The 25,682-nt window shown below is 39.8% G+C and overlaps 1 protein-coding gene across 3 annotated transcripts in view; it reads right to left on the minus strand.

The window, feature by feature from the left end:
• The window catches only part of LOC114552224 (chloride channel protein 2), a 160,366-nt gene that overhangs the window by 63,539 nt on the left and 71,145 nt on the right, over positions 1–25,682 (minus strand). For all 3 annotated transcript variants that reach the window (XM_028572872.1, XM_028572871.1, XM_028572870.1), the window contains exons 3-10: positions 18,041–18,172; positions 16,197–16,325; positions 13,869–14,002; positions 12,789–12,866; positions 7,011–7,089; positions 6,218–6,343; positions 5,379–5,463; positions 922–1,023 (exon numbers count right to left, since the gene is read on the minus strand). In XM_028572872.1, the coding sequence (XP_028428673.1) occupies positions 922–1,023; positions 5,379–5,463; positions 6,218–6,343; positions 7,011–7,089; positions 12,789–12,866; positions 13,869–14,002; positions 16,197–16,325; positions 18,041–18,172 (865 nt within the window). The remainder of the gene's footprint in view (positions 1–921; positions 1,024–5,378; positions 5,464–6,217; positions 6,344–7,010; positions 7,090–12,788; positions 12,867–13,868; positions 14,003–16,196; positions 16,326–18,040; positions 18,173–25,682) is intronic.

Raw genomic sequence — 25,682 nt, forward strand, 5'->3', positions numbered from 1 at the left:
AATACTTTTTAAGACCATTGTAATACTACTAGAATGAAATGTAATACCAACTTCACTTCAGGATATAATGAAAATCAGCATGATTTTAAGCCCTAAAAAAAAAATTGTAATAGTCACATTAAAATTTAAAACTGAATAGCTTTGTTAGGTGTGTGTGTGTGTGTGTGTGTGTGTGTGTGTGTGTGTGTGTGTGTGCGCTTGTATGTGTGCGCGCGCGCGTGTGTGTGGATACACTAATAACATAAGCCCCTCTCCATGGCCTCACATAACGTTTGGGTCACAAAAGCATATTTGAACTGAAGCTAATCAGGTAAACAATAATGCATGCAGTAGATTAGGATCAGAAAGTGCAACAATCCACTCTCGCTGTGTGTCAGTGAGTGTCACTAGAGACAAGAGCCAACAGTCTTCAGAGCTCTGCTCCCTTGGCTGCATTTTGTTTATCCAATATTGCTAGCAGTAGCTGTGGTGCCTGTTTTACCAATGCCTGGAATAAGCTTAACCCACTTGTATTTTGGATTCTGCTGCCACAAACAAACGATACATCTTTCCTGACAACTGACTGAGTCGTACAAGAGCTTGCGCACACTCCACAGGCAAGAGCGTAAAGCAATTCACTAATGTAAACACTACATCTACTTTAGTCTAATCCAAGTCCCACCAAACCATGCACCACAAAGAGTAAATTGTAACGTTACACTCAACACATTTTATACATTTGACAGTATTTATTTAATCCTATGAAAGGACAAAAAAGTAAGACATTTGTAAATTAAATTAAATACTTATTTTGAGAATAGTAAATTCAATGCTTTTTAAAATACTTTTAAGACCCAATGGGTAAATGTAGTGGAGTAAAAACAGTAACTACAGTACTTGAGTAAATTTACTTAGTTACTTTCCACAAGTGGATAGACTTACTTTTTCATGAGGAATCTGTTGATGGCCTTCTGTTTTCTCATGAACTGGACAATCAGTCGGTTCAGGTAGACAAACAAAGCCCCACCAAATCCATTGGCAATACTGCAGAGAAAGAATACACACACACACAGACACACAGACACACAGACACACAGACACACAGACACACAGACACACAGACACACAGACACACAGACACACACACACACGAAAGAGAGGAGATTTGGAGGCATTTTTCTTCTTGTAATAAAAATGCATTCTAGGTGATCAAATTGAAACTGGATGAAATGAATGAGTCCAAGCTTAAACAAACCAAATCATCAATGATTAACAATTTTCTCTCTCAAACCACCTCCATACAGTAAGTGTTCCCCAGTGCATTTGGGCTCAATAAAAACTACTTTGTATGTAAACGTAATGAGTCTCCACTATACTGGAGGTGGATGTCAGGTGAAAATGTAATGCAGTTGAATCTTTTTTTTTACAGTAGATGCAATCCAAATACTGTATGACATGTGTGTCAAAATCTGAATGGAAGGGAGAAAAAAAGAGAAAGTCTACAAACATGATCAGCCGTAGATACAGAAGATGAAGCAACAGAGAAAAACAAAGACATACATTAAAGGAGAAACAGACTAAAGAAAGATGAACAGGGAATTAAAACAAAGGGAGAGGGAGATGGAGAGAGCATACAGTCAAATGGGGATGTGTGGGTGAGTCAAAGCAGAAGAAGTGGTTTACATAAGCATGCATTTAAAAGCTCAGTGGGAGTCCTCTTTATGACTGTAAGAGGGAGAGAAGAAGATAGAGGTAGGGGAGAAAGAATAGATTCAGACAGCTATGCAGACAACCTAATGCTTATGAATTTATCTTGCTGCATTATTAATTCCGTCAAATACCTCTGAATAAATAATGAACAGGATGATGAGGGAGTCTTTGCCCCCGTGTTGCAGCTGAGAAAAACACTGCATATGTGCCTTTTCTGTGTTCTTTGTAGTTGTAGCCTTAAAAGGACCAAATGTACCAAACCCTGTTTGGGTTACAGCAAAGATTAGAATCAGGGTTCGGGTACTGAGCTATTTGAGGTCAAGCAAGGTTGGGGTATGGTCAGATAAAGGTGTCTCAGCCAGACTGGTGCAGACACTGAAGAACTGCAGGGTGTGGTGTAATAAACCAGATCAAAATAAATATCAGGGCTGATGATCGTTTTCAGTACTGACGGACTCTGTTTCTTTGGTTTATCAATTAATTGTTCATCTATAAAATCCCAGAAAATAGTCACATACATAGACAGACTAACACATTGTTGGTTTTGGTCTTTTCATGGGATTTGTTGGCACTTACAAAAATATAGAATATTGCCAGTGTTAATGCATAAAAGGTACAATGTGAAGTTTTTAACCTCTAACGGTGCGGTTTTGTTTATACTGTATATCATATAGTACTCTATGACCATGTGCAGGAGGACAAATGTGCACACATATAGTAAAAAGGTGATGAGATACACATTGCTGCTGATGGTTTCATACTCAACCGATAGAGCATTGTGCCAGCAAAAGGTGAATGAAAAGAAGGTTGTTGGCCAGAGTAAACATGGATGGTTTCTAAATGTTTAAGAAAAATGTACAAATGTTTACGAGGAAGGTAAGGAAACGTGTGTCACACCTCAAGGACACATGCAATGCGTTTTGGTGAGAAAAAAAAACTGAATGTAAACATAGCTTTGTCCACAGAGCAACTTTAAGTTCAATGCTTTTATAAGCCTTGAAATTAATTAGTTGCAATAATACTGTCAGTGGATGGTCCTCACAAGTTAAGTTTTTTTTTTATAGATATATGTATTGACACATACACTCACACTTATATAATCACTGCACTGCATGTATTTGTAGAAATCATGGTGTATTTCAGCCTCCTTGTGTTCCAGTAATGGTCATTTCTAAGGCCCAAAGGTGTAAACAGTAAGTAGAATAGTGTGTGACTCTTCAAAGATGAAGCACAGAACAAACGCTTTCTGGCCGAAATGACTGAGACACTGACCGACTTTCCCTGCTTGACAGCTATTGGCAGGGGAAGATGGAGAGTACACGGATGCACCGGCACACTGTCTCACATAGCACAGTGTAAAACTGGGGCTAAGCACTCTCCTGCCAGAGAGGCAGTGTTAGGTGTACTGCATATCAGTTCCTCCAGGATTTCGTTCCTTACAACAATTCACGCAAATTCAACCAATCACCGTGAATTCGGTATGACTCACAATTTTGACCAATCACCGCAACTTTACCGCAAATTTGACCAATAACCAGAGTTTCCCGTGACTTCAACCAATCACAGCAGTGCCAGACTTTGCGTCAGTATGTGACGCTGACAGCCACGGACCATGCAGGATTTTTTCTCTTAAATCCACCAGCCATATTCATATTATCCCAACATTTGTAGCATCCTGAGCCTTTTTGGTAAGATTACTAGGAAAACTCAGTCCAGAATAGTTTTATTCTCCGGAAAAATAAATCGCCACTTTTTTTTTTTTTTTTGCAATTTTCATGGTCTCTTGCATCTTCACAAAACTTCTACAAACATCGCAACTTTTATCAACATTTTGGGCCACAATAATCTCAAAAAAGGCCACAAAATCCAGGAGGGATTTGTATACCAGTAACTGATTTAGAAGTGGCTGTTAACACCTTTGGACAAAAAATCTGGCAAAAGAACAAAAGACAAGAAAATAAGAGAGGAATTTTCTTCTCTTGAGCAGCCTACGCAGTTACACACAGGCATATACTTTCATCTGAGAGAGAGCTCCCTTCCCTTCTCTCCACCATCTTCTTTCCAGGAGCCCCTGGTCTCATTCACAGCCCTCAGGCTAAGGCAAGATGATATAAGACATCCCTCAGTGCTCTGGCAACTGTTGCCAGCTGAATTATCCATGTTAGGTGACTCAAGCAGGCTACGCTGAAGTAATACCTTCACAAGCTACAGTGAGTGCAGCTCCTGAATAATATCTGCAGTGGGTACGGAAAGTATTCAGACCCCTTTACATTTTTCACTCTTTGTTTCATTGCAGCCATTTGCTAAAATCAAAACAGTTCATTTTATTTTATCATTAATGTACACTCAGCACCCCATCTTGACAGAAAAAAACAGAAATGTAGAATAAAAAAAAAAAGAAAAACTGAAATATCACATGGTCATAAGTATTCAGACCCTTTGCTCAGTATTGAGTAGAAACACCCTTTTGAGCTAGTACAGCCATGAGTCTTCTTGGGAACTTACTTTCCGTACCCACTGTAAATCTCTGCTGCAGTCATGGTAAAAATTTGACTACCTGTCCGAACAGCCAGATGTGCAAAAACAGTTTGAATTTATTTGAAGTTTCTGTGGACTTTTATGGCAAACCAAACCTGTGTTTTTACTACCAGTGTGTGGTAACAAATGTTTTTACCACTTTCTAATAGTAATAAGCAAGTATTTAATTTTTTTTAAAAGATTATTTTTTGGGCATTTTCAGCCTTTATTCGATAGGACAGCTTAAAGCCGAGACACACCAACAAGACGAACAACCGTCGACAGGAAAGCCAGTCGGAATGATCAGTCGGGTCCCCGAGGTCCAAAAAACTGCCTCGGAAGACACTGTGGCGACACCGACTTGAGAAACGTAATACGTCTCCATAGCAGCAGGCGGCGCTACTCTGTATTGTTGGCCAAGAAATGAAAACCGGCAGCTGATTGGACGAACGAGTCACGTGGATTTGTTTTGAAATTCTAAGCCAGACTGTCATGGCGGCTTGTTCAGAATACGATCTCATATTGTACTAAAATAGTTCACTGAAACATGTTTCTGAAAACATTTTAAGCGAGAAATGGGCCATGCAGTTCCTGAATCTGTCTTCATTTCAGATCGACAAAGGTCAGTTTAAAAGATTTTCGTCATATTTTGAGAGACTCTAGTCACGCTCATTCCGCTCGTCATTTCCGGGTGAGTGCCAACTGTCCTGTCTCCGACTGAACATGTCAGGTCGGCCAAGATGAAGGCCGACAGCCCCTCAGACTGACGATGGCACGGAACACACCGAACAGACTCGAGTCACTGACCTCGCCAGACTGTCCAACGGCAGATTATCGGCTTGGTGTGTCTCGGGCTTTAGACAAGAAGGGGGAGAGAGAAAATGAAAGAGAGAGGGGAATGACATGCAGCAGTGAACCTGCAGTTCCTGCGGCGAGGACTCCGACTCGGTATGGGACCCACCCTCTACCAGGTGAGCTATCTAGGCGCCCATAAGCGAGTATTTATGAAGCTCTTACACATTGTAAATTATTGGTTAAAAATCTTTGATGGTTTTGAATTGATAGCTCACTTTACTTTTTTTGGGGGGGGTTTTGAAATATATTCCCAACCCGTGCCCATACAGTATGCATTTGTGAAATCAAAAATTGACCAATCACCAGTCAAGACTCACCCAATGACAGCGAAGGCAGGAAGCTCCTGGAGGTCAAATGGAAAGTCTAGCCGGAAACTGGTTTTAAAAAGGGCTGTGATGGTCTCTGGAGAAAGAAAAAGTACAGCAAGAGTCTGACCTAGTGTTACAGCAGACAAAGTACACAAAATGTTCAGCTCATTGTGTAGGTGCTGACTCCTAACCTAACATAGCCAGACCACAGTCTTGTTAACAGAGGGCTGGAGAAAATGTTGTCAAAAACTTGGGCTAACGAGGCAATGGAAACCTGAGGTAGACATTCGATTGGCTGTGAGTTTGAACATCTGCTTCTGAAAACTGAAACTCTGGTTGTTCTTCAGCTGTAGTCAAAAACGAATCTCCATCTTTGCTGTGAGCTATCCTCAGTTTACTGGTTTCATGTACTGTATAACCACAGCGCACGTGCCTTCGTCCTTTGCTAATCAATGGGCCATTTTCATAGTAGACATTCGGACACATCATGCAACTAAAGCTCAGGTGGGATTATAATAATGATGGCTGCATTCCATTTAGGCGTTTTAGGTACAGTGCCGTGATATTTTGAATATTGGCCGACTGTCATGAATGATTGAATGATTAACTCATTCAAATGGAATAGAGCCACCATTAATGTTGGTAGTCACAACTTGTCCACCTGTCAAATGAGTTTTGACTTCATCATTTTTATCATGAAGTTGTGAGTTTCACCCATGTAAGTAACCTAAGTAATGGTAGTTTGACAGACTTTTCTGAACTTTTAATATTGTTATTGTAAAGGTATTTTGAATCATTCCCACATACTTCCATCATAATGCAGTATTTTAAGCCAAAGTCTGCCTTACCTTCGTCTCTGTTCCACACAGCCAGTACTCTGAAGATGAAGGCACTGAAGGTAGCAGCAAAGAAACCTCTCCAATAGTTCCTCACCGCAAAGAACGTGGATGTTACTTCAATACTGAACAACACACCTGGAACATAAACACAAACATTGCATACCATTTCAACTGATTGGTGACAGTTTGACCATTATGTACTCCACACAATAAAGTACTCACAAATGCCTGGGTCATGCACGATTAATAATACAGTACAAAAATACTTGTGTCATGTAGTGATAATAGTGTTACAAGGTACAAGGTATGTTTATATGCCATTTCAAATATGAATATGCAGGACCTTAGATAAGTAAAAATGACATTTCTGGACATGCATAATCCTTGTAGTGAACTGTTTTACTTGTGTAATGATGACAAAAAATATATATTTTCTTTTGTTTTAAGAGCCACACAACTGTGTTCACCAACATCATCTTTCAGACATGTTCAGTTGGAGCTTAATATTTATGTATGTATTCCAAAATTGCAAGGCAACACCAGATATGTACTGACCGACTCCTTTCAGCTGCTTTTCTCCAGGTCAGTATTAGCTGGACATGTCATAGTGACATTGGATGATATCAGATGTACAGACAGAGATATTGTCTTCACTTCAATATCCCCACTGAGTGACGTAAAGCTCACTCCGTGTTATTGTATAATGTGCACTTGATTTATGATGCACGTATTAAAAATCATACACCTCCAGCGTATTGTGTGCCAGACTTACGTTACTATATACTTTTCTCTGAAGACTCACCTCCTATGGGGGCAGCAAAACAGCAGCCCACTCCCACAGCACAGGCCGCTGCCAGCATCTCAATGTTTCTCGACTCATTCTAAAATACACACACACACACACACACACACACACACACACACACACACACACACACACACACACACACACACACACACACACACACACACACCAGTCAGACTTTAAGTAACTAGCTCGAAGTACAACTAAAAGGTAGAATCTGAACACATTAAAAATTAAATATAACACATTGAACATACAACAACTATATACCACTGACAAAACGGACTTTGACACCAAGTGGCAGTTCAGAACAGAGCTATTTTATCATGTTCAAAAGGCTGGTGAAGCAAAAAAGATGTTAAACTTCCAAAGAAATGAAGTTACGAAAGTAGTTCAATGCTTCAAAAGCACTTAAATAGCATCTCAAACGGCACACACCGTACAAAGACCATCCACATTCCTCTCTAAAAGAGAATAATGATGAGGTTCCATCAGATGAAGAGTTGCAGTATTACCACAGTAAGACATATAGGAAAAGAATAAGGATTAAGGACTGAGCTGCATGACTGCAGGGCAGAGGATCACAGTGCAACCTGGCAAGTTGTTATTTTTACATGCCTGATCTTACTTACCTTCATTCCTATTAGACTGGCTTCCTTCAAGCAGCATGGCAGTGATAAAGAGAGGTTAGTGCAGTGTTTCCCCTAGGATCTTTTCCAGGGGGTGACCTCTCCAACTATTTATGAGGGTGTCCAAACACTTAACTGTGTGGTTTAGTGCACACATTTTTTGAAACTAAATAAAAACAACATTGATTTACACATCACACAACTATTTAGCAAGAGTTGAAAGGTTGCGCGACTTTGGCTACACTGAACATCATCATATGACAGTATCATATATGCGGACCGTTAGCGGAGCGTATGTGCCACGGAATGTACGTTTTAACTGGCTACACCAGCTGCGCACACACATTATAGGATTGTGTGAGTCACAGGCGAGACGAAGAGCTTTTGCTTTGGGATTGTTGTTGTTTCTTCTTCAGTTTCTTCGCTGTGAAAATGTCAATTTACTGTCAACTGTTATCAGAGGACTCAGCTGAGGGAAACAAGAAATAAACATTAACTCTCAAAATGAAACTGCCAATACCCTCATTCAAAGTCATTCAGGCATTTCCTGTAAATTGGTAGTTTTTAAAGAAATAATGACACTTTATGATTCATTTCTGTGTAAAAGGGCCGCACACACCTCGCGTAAAAAATATAAATACGCACCACCACGCGCTGCTCTCATGCCTGGTGAAGCCAGTTTTGATTATAGTGGAAGCGTAGTGTTGGAAAGTCCGCTCCACATACGTCACGCGTACAATGTAGCCAGCCCGTAACATTCATTAAAATGAATTGAACTTTTAAGGTGAGGAACGAGAAGCGAATTGTGAAAACAGCTTTATCTCGCACATCACATTTTTTTTTATTTTTTTTTTTTTTTAAATATAGGATAATTATATAATTTTGTCATTCTTTCAGGGGGGTGGGGGGTCGTTACCAAAACAATGGTAGGGGAAACACTGTGTGTGTTTTTTTTCCTTTGACTGGTTTTACAAACTTACAGTGTGGAGCTCTTGATAAGCATGCTGTATACCAGCTCTCACACACACACACACACACACACACACACACACACACACACACACACACACACACACACACACACACACACACACACACACACACACACACACACACACACACACACACACACACACACACACACACACACACACACACACACACACACACACACACACACACACACACACACACACACACACAGATGGTCCCAGAAAATTGTAACTGTGTGGTCAAGAAGAGACTTATCACAAATACAGTTTACACTGCAAAACATGTTAATCTGGAATGAATATTTTAAAAAATGCCAGTAGGCTGGACTATTTCCACCTCTTCCAAGTTTAAATCCCTTCTGTTTAACATTTTCATAAGAGAGTACAATGATAGAGTATATTCTGACACACACTTGTTTTCTCTCACCACTTTGTGATTTGATGTTTACAATTCAGTCATTATAAACCCATGTTGTACAGCCCAACATTTGGCCTCACAATCCGAGTCAGATTCAGCAAACTCTCTTAACTGCACAAACTTGTGGTAAATTGCTGTTTTCTACTTGATGAATGGCACCTGCGTATGGGGAGGTATGCGCTTACAGTATGATGATGACACAGTGAAGCTTAAAACAAAAAAAAATTAAACAGGAACAAAACAAAAAAAGAATTTTATTCTAAGGGGTTAAAACATGAAAACTGGATATTAGAATAAATATTTAGCCATAGTTTTTTGCAGAATGAAACAATTTGACAAGACAAGAACAGTGGGCGAGATAGGACGTGGACTGTGGGGCATGCTGGGAATTGTGTGATTTAATTACCTTAATCCCTACAAGACCGGGCTCCTTCAGGAAGCATAAGAGTAAGACAGAAAGTTAATATAAATAAATAAGACTTTTTTACTGCCAATACTAACTCAGTGTTTATCATTGTAGGATTGAACAAATATCAATCTGGTTTTATTATATTTTATTCAAATAATTACCAAAGTCCCCAGTGTTTAAGCACCAACACGATAAACTCGGCATTCATAAAAAAAATTAAATTCTGTGTTCTCCACATGTGTGCTGGAGTACTTATCCCTCTTTCTTTTTTTTTTTTTTTTTTTTTACAACAAAGCAAGCTGAACCTCAAAGTGGGGTTTTAACAGCCCACAGGCTACATTAGCATACTGTACTTCAAACTCTGGAGAGGACCAGATACTGCTGCAGATTGACACTTCACACACGCGCACACACTCTCTCAGCACTAATATGCAATAAAATGCAGCACAACACTCGACAGTAACAGAGGGTTAGAGGGAGATAATGTGGATTAAGACGATTACAGTAGATGAAAATGTAGATAGGCAAATGGAAATGTTAAAAAGTAAAAGAGGTAAAATGGAGGAGACCAAATGTGTTTACGGAGGGTTGTATACCACTGGGTGTCACAGCATTTACAGTAGGAGTTAAAAGTCAACATAGGTGTTCATAGAGTCTTGCATGCTTTTTCACAATCTCTCCAATGAAAACAATCTGGCTGTATGTCTGATGTATCTCACATTTTCTCCAAAACAGCAATTTTCAAAAGCTCAAATCATGTGTCTTTATCCTCTACATGGAGAGAGCAAGCTTCTCCCTGCTGGACTAACATTTTGATTAAAAGAATGGTTGAGATGGGTGACAAACGCCCTTATCTAAAATGCCTGTAACTGTTGATGGTGATTAACCAGCTGATAACGAGTCTTACATATACAATTTGGTGAGTTTTAGGCCACTGGATGGTTATGTTTTAACCGCTGACTTTACTGTATGTTGTGTTATGCTGTTACTTTTATGTACATTGTATTTTGTGAAAATATATGTTGTAAGCCTAGATATACATTTTATTTATTTATATTGTAGGTTGTGTGTGAATTAGTATATGCTTTATGTATCTTATCTTCAAGGTTTATTTGTTCTATGCATGCATGGTTGCAAGACAAATTTCTTTTCAGGTTAAAGTTAAAAGTTCAAAATGAATGAGACACCAAGAGCTATCCAAAAAGCAATTTTTTGTTTGGATGAACTACTACATATTTTGCTCAGCTTCCTATTAATTTACAGAATGAAACATATTCAACATGTTGTCCAATATTTAAAAGAAGACCTCTGGTAAACTCGGTAAGCAGAGATTCTTTCCAGTTTGCTTCTATACCATTGTATTATTGCTGCAGTACAGTGAAGTTTTGAAATTGCAAGACATTTCCTGCATTACTGACTGAGGAAACATGTCATTTCTTAGGCAGCTCTGAGGTTTTATGTGAAATTGTGCTCAGTCCCAAGAGTAACCCCATTAATAATAATTATTATAGGATTATTATTATATATATATATTATTATAAGGACACCCTGTCAACATTATTTTACGTACTTACTGGGGCTGTGTTTCATGGTATGGACTAGGGCACTTCTTTCCATTTAAATTACAATTGTCCACGCACATTTTGCCATGTACTGGAGGTAGATAATGCATACAATATATTTGAGACTGTTGCAGCTTAGGGTAAACTCTGTCTCACTGCCCTATGTACTCTCTTCAAACCCTCCCATCTTCCCACCATTACATCCCTCCGAGAGGTGCTCAAATCTTCAGAAAAGAGAGAGATGAGAGTCAAGATTTCCTCTGCCTCCTCCAGCTCTCAGACTCCAATCCCAATGGACAGAGAAGATAGAGAAGAATAAGAAGAAGAAGAAGAAGAAGAAGAAGAAGAAGAAGAAGAAGAAGAAGAAGAAGAAGAAGATGATAAGGAGGAGAAGAAGCAGAAGACGATGAAGACGGAAATTATATTGCTTTCCTTTTTAATCTGCATCTTTTCCATCATGCTTTTTATCCCTTTGCTTCCTTTCCCCTACTGAAAGTTTCATCTCTGTCTTGCCACATTTCTCTCTTGGAAAAGTTAGTTTTGAAGATGAAAAAGATGCAATTTGCTGACAGATAACATACTGATTAAACATTTATAAAATGGGTTATTACTGGTTGTTGACTTTACATGGGATGAAAGAAATTGATTCCTACGAATAAATGTATGAATGAAAAAGCTCCAAGAATTCAGTGTACACTACCTGCTCAGCACCAAACAGCAGACAGACTTAGATAGAGAATAGCTGGTAAACGTAGTGTAGCATTTAGCAGCTAAAGAGCCAGATATTTTTCTTGTTAGTAGAGAACAAAACAGAGCTAAAAAGCAGATAATATTGGACTTCTATTCATCAGGTGGACAGAATCCAACTGCTGGATATGCAAATAATGGTTTTCCGACAAGCTCATCATATCACATATACAAGTGATATGTCAATGCTGTGTTCACAATTTGCTGTCCTAAGTGGCCAAAAAATGTGTTATTGCAAGTTAAAGTTTTAGTGGCCAGCTAGCTCTATTCATACCAATTACATCGTTTTTTATGTTTAAGATGAGATACAAAACAGACAAAAAACAGAGTAAAACTAAATATAGCTGTATATAGCAATCAGTCTAGCAAATGACGACTTATTGTGCTTTTTAATAAATGGTATTATAACAAAGAAACCTCTTTATTATTTTTGCACTAGCCCTAGTTAAAATCCTTCTCAGTTTCCTTTATCGATACCGCATGATAATGTTTGCATGTTTACTTCAAAGAGTGCTGAGGTTTACTGTCATTTCTCTGACGGATTTGAATTTGAGCTTCTTTTTTTATATTAACAGTCGATAAAAATATTACCCGGAAAACAAAGTAGTCAGTTCCTTTTTCAGCCCTGAATAGTGTCTGCAGGTATTCATTTCAGTCTGAGGCAAAAAAAGAGTTTTCAAAGCACTCGCTGCTCATTAAGCTTATTCCTTTGAGCACACACTAATAACTGAAGGTGACTCAGATGAGTGTGTCAACATTTTTATCCACTCAGATCATCGCACATGCACTCAAATACCACATTTGGTGTGTAGAAGTGAAGGAGATTGAATGAAAATATGCCATTGGATATTTGAGTTGATGTTGAAACTAGTTTCTTATAAGGTGTATGGAGTGTATAACAGTGTATATGGAAATGTAATGAAAAGAAAAATGAATGATAAATGTTTTGCCAGTAAATGACAGTTGAGAGAGAGTTAAAAGAAGGGCAATAAGGACATAAAACAATAATAAGACTAACCTCATAGATTCCTCCAAACAGAGACATGAACTTGCTGAGGAGAGCAGCGCACAAACTGGCGATGTGTACAAACGGACCCTGACAAGACAAAAAGAAAACACAAAAAAACAGGTTACAACATGCTACAAGTTCAGAAGCTCTCTCCTGTTTGTTGTGCCTCACACAAGAGAGCACACAACAACTCTTTGAAAACACACCAACAACAACAAAGTCTGCAGTGAATATTAAAATTCTGGGGATGTTCAAAGTGGAAATAACAGGATTAAAAGTGAGAGCATCATCACATCATGCTCCCATTAAACAAAGTGAGAGGCCTGCGCTGAATCCAAACTGACGATGCTGCTGCATTAGTATGCAACCAAAAGGGCCTTAGGCGTGTGTGTGTGTGTGTGTGTGTGTGTGTGTGTGTGTGTGTGTGTGTGTGTGTGTGTGTGTGTGTAGGGGGTGGGGGGATATATTTTCCTGTGCGTATGTCTTCAGGCTAGGAAGTCTTTTGGGGTATACCGTACCTGGAAAATGTTTTTGCTAAAAAACACTGAAATATCTGCATAGCTAGGTTGGGTATCCTGAACCTCTACAAAGACATTATTCTCCCTCCCTATGGGTTTAGAGGTTGTGTAAGGTGGCATTCAAACCAGATGGCAGCTGGGTGCCAGTCTGGATTCTGTATCACAAACACTTTTTGTAACACTATGAACCACTGAAACTGTATTAGAAAACAACATAACTGTTGTTTAATATGGGTCAGCATTTGAGTTTTGCTGGTATTGCCATAAAGTGGAAAATTGATTTTGTCTTACAAAGTCAGCCATAATGAGATGGTTCTATAATGGACAGTTTATGTGTGGTACACACACAGACACACAGACACACAGACACACAGACACACAGAAACACAGAAACACAGAAACACACATGATATTTCAGCAGCTTGCATTTCATCTCCATCTTATGAGTCACATATTGATTGACTCATTGGCTGACATAGTTGTCAGCTTTTGCTGTGCCTGTGTGGACACATGGACACATACAGTACAGTAGGGGCCCCTAGAGCACTTAAAGCTGATGTGTGTGTGTTACCTCCTTGCCCAGGGGCATGCCGCTGCCCAGAGCACAGGTGAGGCCAATGACTTTGGCCACGAATGTTTTGAACGTGAGGTATTCCTTCAGCACAACTCCTCGCAGGATGGTCTTCATCTCTGGAATACCTGAACCTGCAGGGGAGCACAGCGGGTGCTTAGCGCTGACTGTCAACTCATAAAGAGAAACCAACCTGACCTTTACTGTAAGTGGACACATACTGGCATCACCAACAGACCAAATACTTATAAATTACACAGCAATAGTTCAACATTGTGGTAGAAATGCATATTACTTGCCGAGAATTAGATAAGAAGATCGATAACACTCTTATATCTGTACGGTGAATATAAAGCTACTGTCTGCAGCTGTTAACTTAGTTTAGCACAAAGACTAGAAACGGGCAAAAACAGCTTTGTCCAAAGGTAACAAAATCTGTCTACCAGCACCTTGAAAGCCCACTGACATCATACTTCTATCTCATTTGTTTTAACTGTATAAAAAGTAAGACATGTTTCAGTTTTATGAGGGGTTATGTGCAGGACAGGACCACTACACATGTCAAACAAACATGCCCCTGTTTCCAGTCTTTTTTGTGACAAATTATCTATTACATCTCGAAAGGACATATCAAGAGAGAAAACATGCAGGCTACACAGAGGCACATTTTTTGAATGCTTCGCTATGTTTCATTTTGAACTCTACATGTAGCACATTACTGCAGAAGTCCTCACCATAGGCAAAGAGTCGTCATGTTTGGTCCTCAGTGCTCATGTGTAAACAGCCTATTGATTCCCTGTCTATTGCAGCCACTGAAGTATCAATTTATCATGTCATATGTGCTCACTTATCTGACATTGCAGAGTAATGAATGTGACAAGGGTCTAAGATTACTTGCACAGCAGATTCTCACTTCTTTTTCATAGTAAGCTGAAAATAAAACACTGTCTCACTTACAACACAGTCTAAAACAGTGATTCAGTGAAGTGAAGAGTGAAAGCGAAAAGAAAGTGATAGATACTGTAGATTCTCAGGAGCACACCTATCTCTTTAGCCTCTGTTACTTAGAGTGACAGTAAAGTCTCTGCTATACCTGCAGCAGAAATTACTTCAGGCACCTGATGGAGTACTGCACTGAATTCAAACAACCTGAAGTATATATAAATAACTAGAGTATACTACAGCTTTGAATTGTGCGCAGAACTCAGAGGATTTCTCTCCTTCCCTCATCTGATATTGAAGCAGAGGAGGCCCCACTGGGGAACAAGTAGAGCCTTTAGGGGCAGAGCCTAAAGAGGTACAGAGGGGATTTACAGTGCCTCACAGTAGTGTTGCACTGTAGCGAGTACCATTTACTGTAGACACAGGTGTTTACAGTAGGAGTTCATCACAATACTGGGTGGCATCAGTCTGGTAGCAGAAAAAGCTAGTTTTTTTATATGAGAGCTATCAGGGTTTAATTTAACTTCATAGTTTTAAGATAGAGAAGTACAAAAACTGAATTTATTAATAAGGGGTACGGTTTTTACAATGTCTGCTCTACATGCCCAGTACCCTCTGCTATGGGTGAGTACTTTCTTCCAGGACTCTCAGGGAGCGGGTTAGATTATGGCTCAAATAGTTCCAGAAATCAAAATCTTTTGAGGTAAAATTCAGGAGGCTTATGTTAAAGGAAGCTCCATATACAGTCTGACCCTACCCACATCTGACAAAATGCAACCTTGATGATTTTTTCTATTTCAAACATTGATGGATTACGGAATAATTTTGTTGGTAAATGTTCATTATGCCATTTTTGGACATGACCGCTATACTTGTTTCATCTTGGTCGCCTGACTTCAGTATTAAATCAACTTATCAAATATGAATACTTTGTTGTTCTTGAGTGTATCTACAGTAATATAGAGCTGAAACAAATGGTTATAGAACAATTATTTATTTAATTTATTTCATTACTCAATTAATTGCTTAGTCTAAATATATACAGTAGATACTGGAAAATGCTCAAAAAGGCCAAGGTGGCATCTTTCAATTGCTTGATTTGTCTGACCAATTGGTTAAATCCTCAAATATTTGATTTACAATTAAATAAAACAGCACATCCTCACATTTGAGAATCTAGAACCAGCAAATATTTGTGACTGTTATCAATTCGTGTTGATTCATATTGCATAATCATTAAATTAACTTATTGTGCAGCACTACTGTAATATGCACAATTCAACATATTTTAATATGATTATATTGTCCATTTTTAAATGTCTGTTGTATGTTTTCTTTATGTTTGTGCTCTGTGTATAAGTTCTGTTTTGTGTGTGTTGGTCGTACCAACAGCCTGGGGGGCAAGAATCTGGGTGAAGCCAGCTGAGAAGGTGATGAGGACTACAGGGTAGGTGACCCAGGCCAGATACTGCAGAAACACGTTACTGTCCAGACCACCGTACATCCACTTCTGTGCTGTGGACACACACACAAAACCAGGGCAGACATGTAAACCACAATCCAATATATCCAACAACGCAAAATACAAAATACACACAGTAAGAAAGAGTGTATGCATGTATGGATATATACCATACACTTCAAAAACAACAGCTTTACATGTCTTGCAAGAGATATAGTAGTTAAGGTAAACCTATCAATAGGACAAATAATGTACATACACACACGCACAACTAAACACACGCACACAGATCTGTATGTGTGTGTGTCTCCTAAGGACAGGTGGTTAGTCTGTAATGTTTACTTCTCTTTGACAACACACACACACACACACACACACACACACACACACACACACACACACACACACACACACACACACACACACACACACACACACACACACACACACACACACACACACACACACACACACCTTTAGAAATCCATTTGAATTAGAGCTGGTCCCATGAGGTTTCAGATCAGCTCTTACAACGTCCTTCAATCATTTTAAGACGTCTACCTTCCGCTTCCTGGAATGTAGAGTTGACTCAAATCCCCGTTCACATCATCTCCTCACTCAGTTTCCTGCCTCCACATTGCAGGTAGATGAATAATGCCATAAGAGGCCATCCATCCATCCTTTGATCCACCTTGACTGCTTCTTTCGGTCATCAATCACTCACTCCCTGCTTCCTTTATTCCTTCCTTTCCCTCACTTGTTCCGCTAACTTCTCCAATCCTCCCCCAACTATCTCCATTTCCCTTGAGCCTACTACTCCCCCTTGCTTCTATCCCTTTAACAAATGTGTTTAGTCACCATAGGAAACACATTGATATCTTCTGCACTAACTTCCAGTGGTCGTCCCAAGGGCTCAATCCTAAATACAATATAGCTCTATTTAGGAGCTCCTGTTGGGCCAGATCATTCAAAAACAACCCATTTTCCTTGCAATGTTATACAGTTGTCTCCAGAGTTTATCTTCCAGAAATGACTGAAATAAAAACGTTGGATGGCTCGTTTCTCCAGCTGAATGAAATTAATCTGAGAAAACTGCAGTTTCTAATGACACCTTAAGTCAACAAAAGGAGTGGACAGATTTGTACAATACTACACACTAACAAGTATAACTGGCAACTGTCTCTTTAAGCCCCCCTCCCGAAAAAAGCCCAGTCTGCTATGATTGGTCAGTGTTTTCAGGTCTTCTGCATCTGTGCTCTCATAGTCTCTGGACCTTCATTGCATCCAGAAAATGATTGACGGCACAGTAATAAAGTAGCTTCAACCATTTACCTTTATATAGTATAGTTGTGACATCACAACCGTACGGAAGTCTCGACGGCTCATTTAAAAGGCACCCTTTCTGAATATGGGCTCTGTGCATTTCTCTGTCGTTTGAGCGTTTTGATACTTTCACAGTATTAATACAGCACCTTGACCTGCTTAATAAATCAAAAGACATGGAAATCTCACTTTTTAAAATATGGAACATTTAATAAATAAAGTTGACCCTTGCATCTTTCCCCCCACTTCTTATTCTCCAACCTTCTATCCCTTCCTCCCTGTCTGATCCATGTATCATCTATCATAAATAACTCATTCCCTCCTTGTTTCTAACAATGCATCCTTTACTTTTGAAATGACCAGCCCTTGCCTTTGCGTTCGTTGACACTGTTCATGCCCCAAACTAAGGTACACAATCCAATCCCTCCCTCCCTCCTTGCCTCACCTTGTAGACAGATGGCGATGCAGAAGTCCATCACCCAGCTGACCAAGGCCATGAGGAGTCCCAGCAGGATGAGGAAGATCCAGTCCTCCCCGACCCGTGAGATCAGGAACTTCTGACAGCGAACCGTGCAGACTACAGAGATGGCAAGAACACAACATAAAATGTTAATGGACTACAAAAACACACACTACAACTACATTACCCAAGAATTGGCACTGAGGTTTGGACAGTGCAAAGTATTGGATCTATTAGCCAATCTTGGCAACACTGGCCAACAACAGTTGCTGTGTTTCCATCCAACAGCTTTGCGGAGCAACAGTAAAGATGTTGCTGCCCACTAATCCACTCAATCCTGAATACTGTTTTACTTTGTTTTGATAAGTAGTGACAGTAACCCACATAGGGGAGTAAACACATCTTTTTGAAAATGGTAAATTCTATAATTTCTCCCAAAATTGAAAAGTGGTGCCTGATACGTGATGGATGAATGAACAATGGGATCGATCTTAAGTCCACACAAACATACAGTTTGGCGATTTGGGTAACACTTTAATTTACCTGAAGGTTCTACAGTATGTTAGTAACTATGTTTGACACTAACAATGGGGAAAATAGAGATAGAGCTTTGAGACTCATTTCAGTTAAGTTGTGTTAGGTTTAGAAAAGAATTTCCTTTAAAAGGCGGTTACACACTAACCAGACAGCCAACCGTCAGCAGAAGAGCCAAATCGGACTGATCAGTCTCCCCGAGTTGGTCCAAAAAGTGCCTCTGAACACACCGAAGAGACGAGACGTAATACGTCTCCATAACAGCAGGCGGCGCTAATCTGTATTGTTGCCCAAAAAATGAAAACCGGCTGCTGATTGGACGAACGCATCACGTGGGTTTGTTTTCTCCAGAAATTCAAAGCCAGATTGTCATGGCGGCCGTTCAGAATACGATCTCATATTGTACTGAAATAGTTCACTGAAACATGTTTCTGAAAACATTTTAAGCGAGAAATAGGCCATACAGTTGCTGAATCTGTCTTCATTTCAGATCAACAAAGGTCAGTTTAAAAGATTTTCGCCAGACTGTCCAACGGCCGATTATCAGGTTAGTGTGTCAGCGCTTTAAGATGAACCGCTCCATTTAAACGAGTATTAATTTATTCATTAAGGAAATGCATTTTTTGTGTGCTATTTATCCAAAATGTCTTTAAATTGACAAAAACTTTTTTATTGATTAAAGCCGGGATGGAAAGCCAGCTACTGTACCTTTGATGTAGAAGCCAAATGCCAAAAAAGTTATGTGACCTTAGAAAAAAACAGTTTTACCAGCGTCAACTATGTCCAGCAGAGGTTATCACACAGCACTAGGTTATGACAGAAACTCACAGACTGTATGGTCCCATGTGTTAAGATTATTCCCTGCAATGTAATGGGGCAAGAGGCTGAAGACAAAACAGACTACACTGATCTACTACACTGAATGTATATTAAACACACTACACAAGTCACAGCAAGTGGATGCACTAAAAGCAACACACACACACACACACACACACACACACACACACACACACACACACACACACACTAAGAACAATCAGATCTGCTTTACTCACCTGCAAGTAACAGGAAACTAAGATTCACAATCTCGGTCAGAGAAATGCATACACAGTTACTAATTCAGAAAAATTAAGGTGCTAACAGGAATCAAGCTCTGCACACTAAAATAGGTTTCTGAAAACATTTGAAGCAGGAAAAAGTACAGTAACAGAATATTGATTCATATTTGATCAGCACTGCCTAGTTTGACAGTTTGATTTCTCGGCTCCAATTGGTTGTTTGGCTTCGGGTGCGGTGGAATCTTGCAAATGCCAAATGCCTGATCTTTTTCATAGTTTAGAACTAAAAAAGGTAACAAAGTACTTCCTTCTTTTCTCCCCCTTGGCCTGGACCAACTAAACCAAACTACAGGTGTGAAAGCGACCCTTTGGAAAACACAAACCTTTGCCAAGGCTGCACAATTCTCCAAACTACATTTGGATCTGCATCACATTACACATGTGCCAGATATTTGTTTTTATTCAAGTGAAGTATTTAATGAGAAAATAATGTGCATGCTCAAAAATGCCTTATACATTTAAATGTTATGGAGCCAGGTGTCAGCAGATCACTGGCTGAAGTGCTTCTAGCTATTGCATGAGTACAATTATTTGGTGGCAAATTAGGACTAATGGCCTTGGACTATATAACAGACTATTAGTATCAAAGAAGTGTTTAAAGGTATTAGCACAGAGCACCAAAGCCAAAGATTTAGCAGAGACTTGCAGATTATATTTAATTGGTAAGTGGCTGAGATGTAAAAAGAAAAACATCTCTAAAACATAAAAAGAAATACATTTTTAGATTCGAGGCAAGACTAGTCTATATCCTTCGCGTTCCACTTCCGGGATTGCTCCGGTGCTGCAGGAAATTCCGCCGGATGCATGCATTTTCCATTTCCTTCCGCTTTCTTTGTGTTGACATTTTACATTCATTATGGAGGACTATTGTTGACTGCTCCTCAGTTCTCTGCATGGTAAATTAAGACAGCTAGCTACACTATCTGTCCAATCTGAGTTTTCTCTCGCGACTATTTCGCAGCGGCTCTGTGCGAAGTTTAGCACCGCCCATGACGATTCTGATCGTCGGCAGAAATGCCATTAAAGCAGAGAACGTTTTCCTCCCATCCCCGAAAGCTGTGTGGAGTAGCCAGACTCTCCTTCAGCACGCTTTTTAGGAGGGTCTGGCAAAGCGAGACTAAGGCAAGACTGACACCTCTGTTTGACTGACAGACCGGGAGAAGAAAAAACAAAAGACAGAAAGTGAGAGAGTGGGCAGGAAGTGCATGATATATACTGCAGGGATGGAGAGAAAGATGCAGACACATACTTACACACCAACACACATACATGCACACATTCCCCAATCAACACCATCAGGAGCTGTTACACACATGCTCGCAAAGCGTGTGACAAGCACATTCACACACACACACACACACACACACACACACACACACACACACACACACACACACACACACACACACACACACACACACACACACACACAACCATTGATTAGCCTTTGCTTTTTATCACTCCACAGACTAGTGGACAGACTGACAGTTATGGGAAAATTCTGAGAAATAGACTTCATACATGCGTATATTCAGATTTAGTTTGATCGTGTGTGTGTGTGTGTGTGTGTGTGTGCGCGCTTGTGCGTCATCTAACCCAAGGACGTCTATGTTCTCTGACCCCTTCTGTCATCCAGACACTAGTCAATGTAAATTATTGTTAGTGTGTTTGTTTGTATATGAGAGAATGCATGTATGCAGACATGATTTCTTAGTACTTCCAAACATGGAGTGTGTGTCTGGCAGCAAGTGTAATCTTGTCTTTTTGGAGATGTAATTCAGTTAGCTCTGTCTGTGCTGTTATTATTTAATAGCTTTGTCTGACACACACACACACACACACACACACACACACACACACACACACACACACACACACACACACACACACACACACACACACACACACACACACACACACACACACACACACACACACACACACACACACACACACACACACACACACGACTGCTTGCTGACTTTATTCTTCATGGCATTCTTCTTCTCCTTCTTCACATTCAACCTCTGACTTTACCGCTTATCTTTTCCTCTACCTCTCAGGTCTTATCTGCTGCCCTCCCCTCCTCCTTTCCACACTCTTTCTTTGCACTCTCACCGCTTTCACCCCTCTCTCTCTATCCATTCATTTAATTCTTGCTTGTCCGCTTGCTCACTCTCTCCTCGGCAAGAAACATAATGCCCACATACCTGCTGAGACTAATTTAGGTTGCCTTGCATACACAGCGCATCTAGTTCCTTAGCTTGGCATTAAAAAAAACTGTGGGTAAGTATGCACATGGCTGCTTGTGTTTATTTTGGTTTAGGCAACACAGTTTTGAAAACTGTTTTCGGACTGAAACTACTGATTCTAGATATTTAATGGTAATACCATTTTAAAGGGGCATTCCAGCAAAGTTAGTATTGCACTTTCAGAAAGTTGAGGTACTTGCAAGAGACATTAAAATTTTTTTTGGAAATTGTTTCAGCAGAGGCCTAGTGATGGTGAAGCTCCAAAAACACTGGGTCCTAAGCTTCCCACAATGCAACTTGACAGTCTTTCATTAGACCTTCTGTCTGGCAGGAGAAGGAGGTCAACAGAGTGAACACACACACACACACACACACACACACACACACACACACACACACACACACACACACACACACACACACACACACACACACACACACACACACACACACACACACACACACACACACACACACACACACACACACACACACACACACACACTCTCTAGAGGAAAATCATCAACAGCACACGTTCTCTGCAACCGCTCCCACATAAAACCAAATTATTCAAATCACTTCCTCATTTGTTATGCAAGGAGACAGCTATATATGGTGTAAAGGCCAAAAGAGCCTACCATTAATGCCTCAATTTTCATAATTCCTCATTGTCATGCCAATGAGGCCTATCCCCATTTTGTGCTCCCACATTTACAGTAACAGTACAGTACATATACAGTGCATTATTTATCCTATGTACAGTACAGAACGGGAAAGTCAAAGGTTTTTAAAGGTTGATGCCACAAATGTTGGATGAAACATTTGGAAAGCTTATATTAAGTGTCAAGATGTTTAAACTTTGATGATGTTTACACGCCCATTTTAGCCAAAAGCTGCACTGGACTTCACTCTCCTGCAACAGTGTTTCAGGCTGATCTAGTTAAGTTGTAGCCTAAGTAACAACCGTGCAAAAGAACAAAGTGGCCAGTTTAATATACAGTAGCAGTCAATGTTGACACTGTACACCTTGTTTAGAGAATCAGATTTGCAAATTACATACATATGGCTGGAATAGTGAGCAAGAGGAGAGACTACTCACATTTGGCCCATGACGAAGAAGGTTTGATGTGTGGAAACGAAAAGAAACACTGCCTTGAAAATTACCAAGACACACTATTGTGTAAAAAATTTAGAAAAATTCATACAAGAATGAATAATTTCCCATCAAAAAAATCCGATTGAGTGTCTCTTGCTGTATACGAGATACGGCAAGAGACACTCAATCAGACAATTGGATTTTAAGGTAGGTTAGCAGCTCTATGAAACAGAGTTAGCACATCACAGTGGAATTATTTCAGTTGTCAGTTATCTGACATAAAATAACAAAAATAAATATATTCACTAGCTGTGGTCAGACAGTAACCTCCATCAAAGATGAACAACTACTGAAATACTACTTATACAGAAGTGGCAAAGGTGGGCCGTTAGGGCCAGCAAGGCCTTCTCTGCTGTCAGTATCAGACAATTATATTTTTATAATTATATATACACATCTATTAATTTCTAAAATATATAGACTATATATTTATTTATTAATTTCATATGTATTTTACAAAGTCCGTTCCCACGAGTCTATTACCGTTATTTCATTGCTACTCTCCCCCTCGGTTTATTCAATCAGATTTCCCTCTGCACATTCTCTGGGTGAAAAATCTACTCTGAAGCCTTCAGAATTTCGAGTGAATCCCTCTGCTGTTTAAGCAAATAAGGAGGATGTTTTCAATTGTCATATTCTTTAGCCAATCAAATTTCGAGTTTGCTCTATTGGACGAATTCTTTGACAGGACAGAGCCTTCTAGCTGGCCCAGCCACTTTGCCACCTATCGGATCAGTTAGTATACGGTGGCCGAGAAGACTAGCATCACATAAGCGAAGCAGTAAGGTTAGTTCAAGTTTGTTTAGATTTGTAGATGTAAAGTTAATGAAAGAAAGGTGGATGTACTTTTTCTTCAAATGATGAGCAGCTTTTGGTACGTTTAATGGATTTTCTGCATTTTAGTAAAAATGATTTCAATAGCTATTACTGCTTACTTTAGATTGTTATTGCTGGTGTTAAAGATTTGTGCGGTGCTGCTGTGCCCTTGTGTTTGCATGGTGTAATGTGTGATGTTGAGCCCCAGCAGCTTGGCTGGAACTTGTGGGGAAGCCTGTTGATCGCTGATTGTGTTATTTGTGTTTTTGATTGCTTTGTGGTCTTCATATGAGTAAATGTGACCGGTTGTTGTGGGTTTGTTTTTGTTTCTTTGGTAATTACATAATAGACTAGATGTGATGCAGCATCCTGTCATACTGCATGAAAGTGATGGCTTCAGTCACCGTGTATTCATGTCTCTGAAATAGTGTATTGAAACTGTCTAGGTGTTGAGCCTTGTGTTAAATCACTTTATTTCACATGATAATGCCCTAGTGTCATGGTGAGGTTATTCAAAGGTGGTTTAATTGCTGTAGGATAGTAATGAAGGCCCAGGTGTAAAATACACGGCCCACCACTGAGAAGTGGATTATCGGATATGGCTTTTAGGATAGTTTTGTCTGTTTTGAACTCTCTGTCTCAATTTCCTCAAAGTTCAGCATCATCAAGATGGTTTGCAATTATCAACGAAACAAGTGAGCTTGTTAAGGTTGACCGAAATTGATATACACACGAAAGCTCAGCGTGGATTTACCTCGTGCTGATCACTGTGATTCCATTAAAATGAACTGATTTTCGAAATGAGTTGTTTGTGCAGCTGCAGACAAATGGGAAATGAAGGAAGAAAAAGCAGCACAGGAGAAAATTGAGTTACGTGGAAGAAGAAAAGGGTAAAAACTAACAAGACAAATTGGCCCCTAAAGACAGAAAAGAAACGTTGTTGGAGTTATAAATCCAACAATGCATCTGTAAAGGTTTCCTCTTTTACTTAATATGGCCATCTCCATTCCCTCAGCACACTATAACCGAGCATCTTCTTCTTGCTCTTCCCTCCATTCCTCCTTCATGTTAATGTGTTGTCTATGCTAATGAGATGTAAAAGAAGGTTATGTTTATGTAAATGTGCTGTAACGGCAGTGGCAGCAGTCCCGGGCGAGCAGGCAAATCGCCTCGTCTCGCACTCAATCACTTTGTTTGCTCGTTGAGTAACGACGGTTGTGACACCAGACTTATTGCTGCAGTACAATGTCTGCCTAATGAGGTGTAATGGTGTATACGCACACACATCTACACAAACACAAACGGGCCAGCACAATCCCCAGAGTTATTATGCAAAAGCAGCCTCCACACCCCTATTTATTCCCTTCCGAAAATTATGTGATGTATGCTTACTTTTTCTTAAAGGAGTAACACTAAAACCCACACGCTCAACTGGGATATTTTTCTGCATTTAAAAGCAGGGAAAAGTCATCAGATATCGTCAAGTGGACTTGTTATAAATGTTGCAAAATTCTTCCAAGAACCAAATAAGGTTTTAGTTTTGGGTCAGAACTCTTGGCGAGGGGGGACATTAATCTGCTTAACATCTGAAGCTGAAGTCTAAGTCTGATGTTCCTTATGATTTTTGGCTGGACTTCAGCAAGGAGAGGCCAGTCCTATAAACATGAATGTCTGTCACTGAATGACTAAGTCACTGAGTGAGTGATTAAGTTAGGCCATTGGTCGGTCGAGTGTTCGAGTTTGGCTGT

The sequence above is a fragment of the Perca flavescens genome, chromosome 3 (assembly GCF_004354835.1).
Source record: "Perca flavescens isolate YP-PL-M2 chromosome 3, PFLA_1.0, whole genome shotgun sequence".
NCBI lineage: Eukaryota > Metazoa > Chordata > Actinopteri > Perciformes > Percidae > Perca > Perca flavescens.